Source organism: Emiliania huxleyi, assembly GCF_000372725.1.
Source record: "Emiliania huxleyi CCMP1516 chromosome Unknown EMIHUscaffold_1577, whole genome shotgun sequence".
NCBI lineage: Eukaryota > Haptophyta > Isochrysidales > Noelaerhabdaceae > Emiliania > Emiliania huxleyi.
The window spans coordinates 5,583-8,241 of NW_005201007.1; the positions used below are offsets into that span (position 1 = coordinate 5,583).

Genomic DNA, 2,659 nt, shown 5'->3' on the forward strand with positions numbered 1-2,659 from the left:
AGACGCTTACTCTCCGCTCGGCGTACGCACGCGTAGAGGGCGCGGAGTTTCGCGACCGGGTTGTGGTCGCCATGGTGGGGCTGGCCGCACGAGGGAAGAGCTACCTATCGAAGGCGGTAGTGCGGTACATCAACCTCATAGGGTGTCCAGCACGCATCTTCACCTCCGAAGAGCACCGCAAAGGGAAGGGCGGAGGGCGGAGGGCGGAGGGGGGAGCGCCTGAGCCACGGAGCTTGCTGGCCGCCTTGGCGACCTCGGGCACCATCTTCTTGCAGTGGCCGCACCAGGGCGCGAAGAAGACAACGAGGGCGGGCGCGGCATCCGCCGAAGAGAGCTGCGCTGCGAAGCCACGGCCGTCGAGCACATCGACGCCCGTCCCTGCGTACTCTGGACTGTGGATGGTCCCAACGCCGCCGCCGCCGCCGCCACCACTAGCAGCAGCAGACGCAGCCCCGCCGGCAGCCGCAGCCCCGCTCGCAGCCGCAGCCGCAGCCGCAGCCCCGCCACTGCCCACCGATGGCTGGGGCGGTGCAGTCGAGCTGCTGCCCTTTGTGCGAACGACCGAGTCGAGGCCGAGCTCCTTGAAGGCGGCGGCAATCTGGTCGAGCGTCTCGCGCGGGCCCTCCATGACTACCGCCTTGCCCTCCGCAGCAACCCTCTGGAGGATTCCTGCGGCGTCATGCTGCGAGGCGCCCAGCTGTAGGAAGACTTGCCCTGCGGCCTGCATCTCTGCCGTGCCACCGCGCAAAAGCTCAAGCTCATGTGGTGCCTCCGCTGCGGCTGCTGCTGGCGGCTCGGCGTTGCCTGCCGCTGCCTGCGCACCGGTCACCTTGGACTCCGCGATGCGCGACTCCTGCGCACCGGCCAGCGACACGAGCAGGAGAAGGACGGCGACGATCATGCTCGTCTTCTCTGGCTCGTCTTCTCTCGCGACCGTGGCACAGGGAGGGCAAATGGAGAAAGCAGCGGCTTTACGTGGTGTACAGTGTCGTGTCTACTAGCTCCGAGTAGAGGGGGCGTTCTGAAGTTAAGGGGAAACCCGGTACACGGAACCAACCCTCGGAGACCCGTGTTTACTTTACGGCCCTTTCCCTGCGAACGCGCACCCCCGGGGCTAGGGCTCTCTAGCCCGTAACCCGACACCGATCATCCGGCCCGCTGGGTGCGCTTCTTAGCTCCCCGGCCCTGGATGTGCGGTTACTGACTGCACTCCAAGTGCTCCAAGGTAGTGCGATGGCGAGAGATATGGTGAGGGGGGGGTCTACTCAAGTGCCTGCGCGAGTGCGTGAGGGTGGTGGTGTGGGGCGTCGTAAGGAAGGCGTAAAAATATTGAATATATTGCTCCAATAGTTAGAGATGCGATCAATATCAATATATATGGCAATAGTTAGAGGAGAGGCTGGGCCTGGGCTGGTCAGGACCGTCAGGTGGGTCCATCCTGGGCTTGAAAGTGGCTCTAAATCGTTAAAAACGGGCCAAAATCGCTTCGAAATCGCTTAAACCGCATTAAAAATCGCCATGAACTCGCGATTTTTTCGATTTCAGCCCACGTCTAGGCAATGTTTGGGACAAATGTCGACATTGGTGCTGTTGGAGGTTAAAATCAGCGATCAATATGTCAATATATTGTCAATAGTTAGAGGGGATGCTGTCAATAATCAATATCAATAGTTAAAGGGGCGAGAATCAATATATTACGCCTTCCTTAGGGGCGTGCAGTGTGGTGTTCATTAGCTCCGAGTAGAGGGGGCGTCCTGCCAGTTAAGGGGAAGGCAACTCGGTCGGTATGTTAACCCTCGGAGACCTGTGTTTACTTTACGGCCTTTCCCTGCGAACGCGCACCCCCCCAGGGCTAGGGCTCTCTAGCCCGTAACCCGATGCCGATCATCCGGCCCGCTGGGTGCGCTTCTTAGATCTAGCTCCCCGGCCCTGGATGTGAGGTTACTAACTGCACTCCAAAGTGCTCCTGGGCCCTCGGGGAGGCCTGCGGGCGGCCTTCTCTCGAGGTCTCGAGATACACAGAGCGGCCAACAAAATCATGGGAGGAAGGAAGGGGCGAGTCGCAATCAATTCAGGGGTCGTGGGTGGGGCTGGACGTATCCTTTGCGTTTTCCCAAAACTGTAACTGTAAAGATAGAGGGAGAGAAAAGGGAAAAGGAACAAGATACCTAAGGGAGAGAAAAGGGAGAGAGAGAGACTACGCGTTCGGTGAAAACAGACGATTAACTATACTCGAGTAACAAACCCAAGTAGACGGGTGACACTGACCGGTCCGACCCGGTGAGAGCTCAGACACACGAGCAAGGGGGGGGACAAGCGTAAAAAGGGACGGAAGCCGAGAGCGCTCGCAAAGAGGACGCGGCGGCGGCCGGCCAATGGCCACATCATCAGCATCACCGCTCGCGCCACCGCCCTCTCCCGCCGGCCCGCCGCCTCTGGCGATCCGCGACGGCGCCGCCCGCGACCGCGACCTCGGCGGCGATCGACTGCAGAATGACACGCCGCCCATGCTGCTCGGTTCGCCGCCGCTGGCTACCCGCGATGGCTCCGCGATGCAGCTCGGCGGAGGACAACTGGAGATGGACGAGATGGATGAGGAGGGAAGAACCCGCCACCACGCGCGGATGTGCGCCGCCCCCCTCCCTCTCCCACCCCAGCT

General features: G+C 61.2%; 1 protein-coding gene across 1 annotated transcript; it reads right to left on the minus strand.

Moving 5' to 3' along the window:
• Positions 1–100: 100 nt before the first annotated feature.
• Positions 101–2,394, minus strand: EMIHUDRAFT_253135 (hypothetical protein; the record flags this gene model as incomplete). Its single annotated transcript, XM_005785832.1, has 3 exons — positions 101–385; positions 563–926; positions 2,384–2,394. 3 exons carry the CDS (start codon positions 2,392–2,394, stop codon positions 101–103), a joined length of 660 nt encoding a protein of 219 aa, XP_005785889.1.
• Between the last annotated feature and the right edge of the window lie 265 nt (positions 2,395–2,659).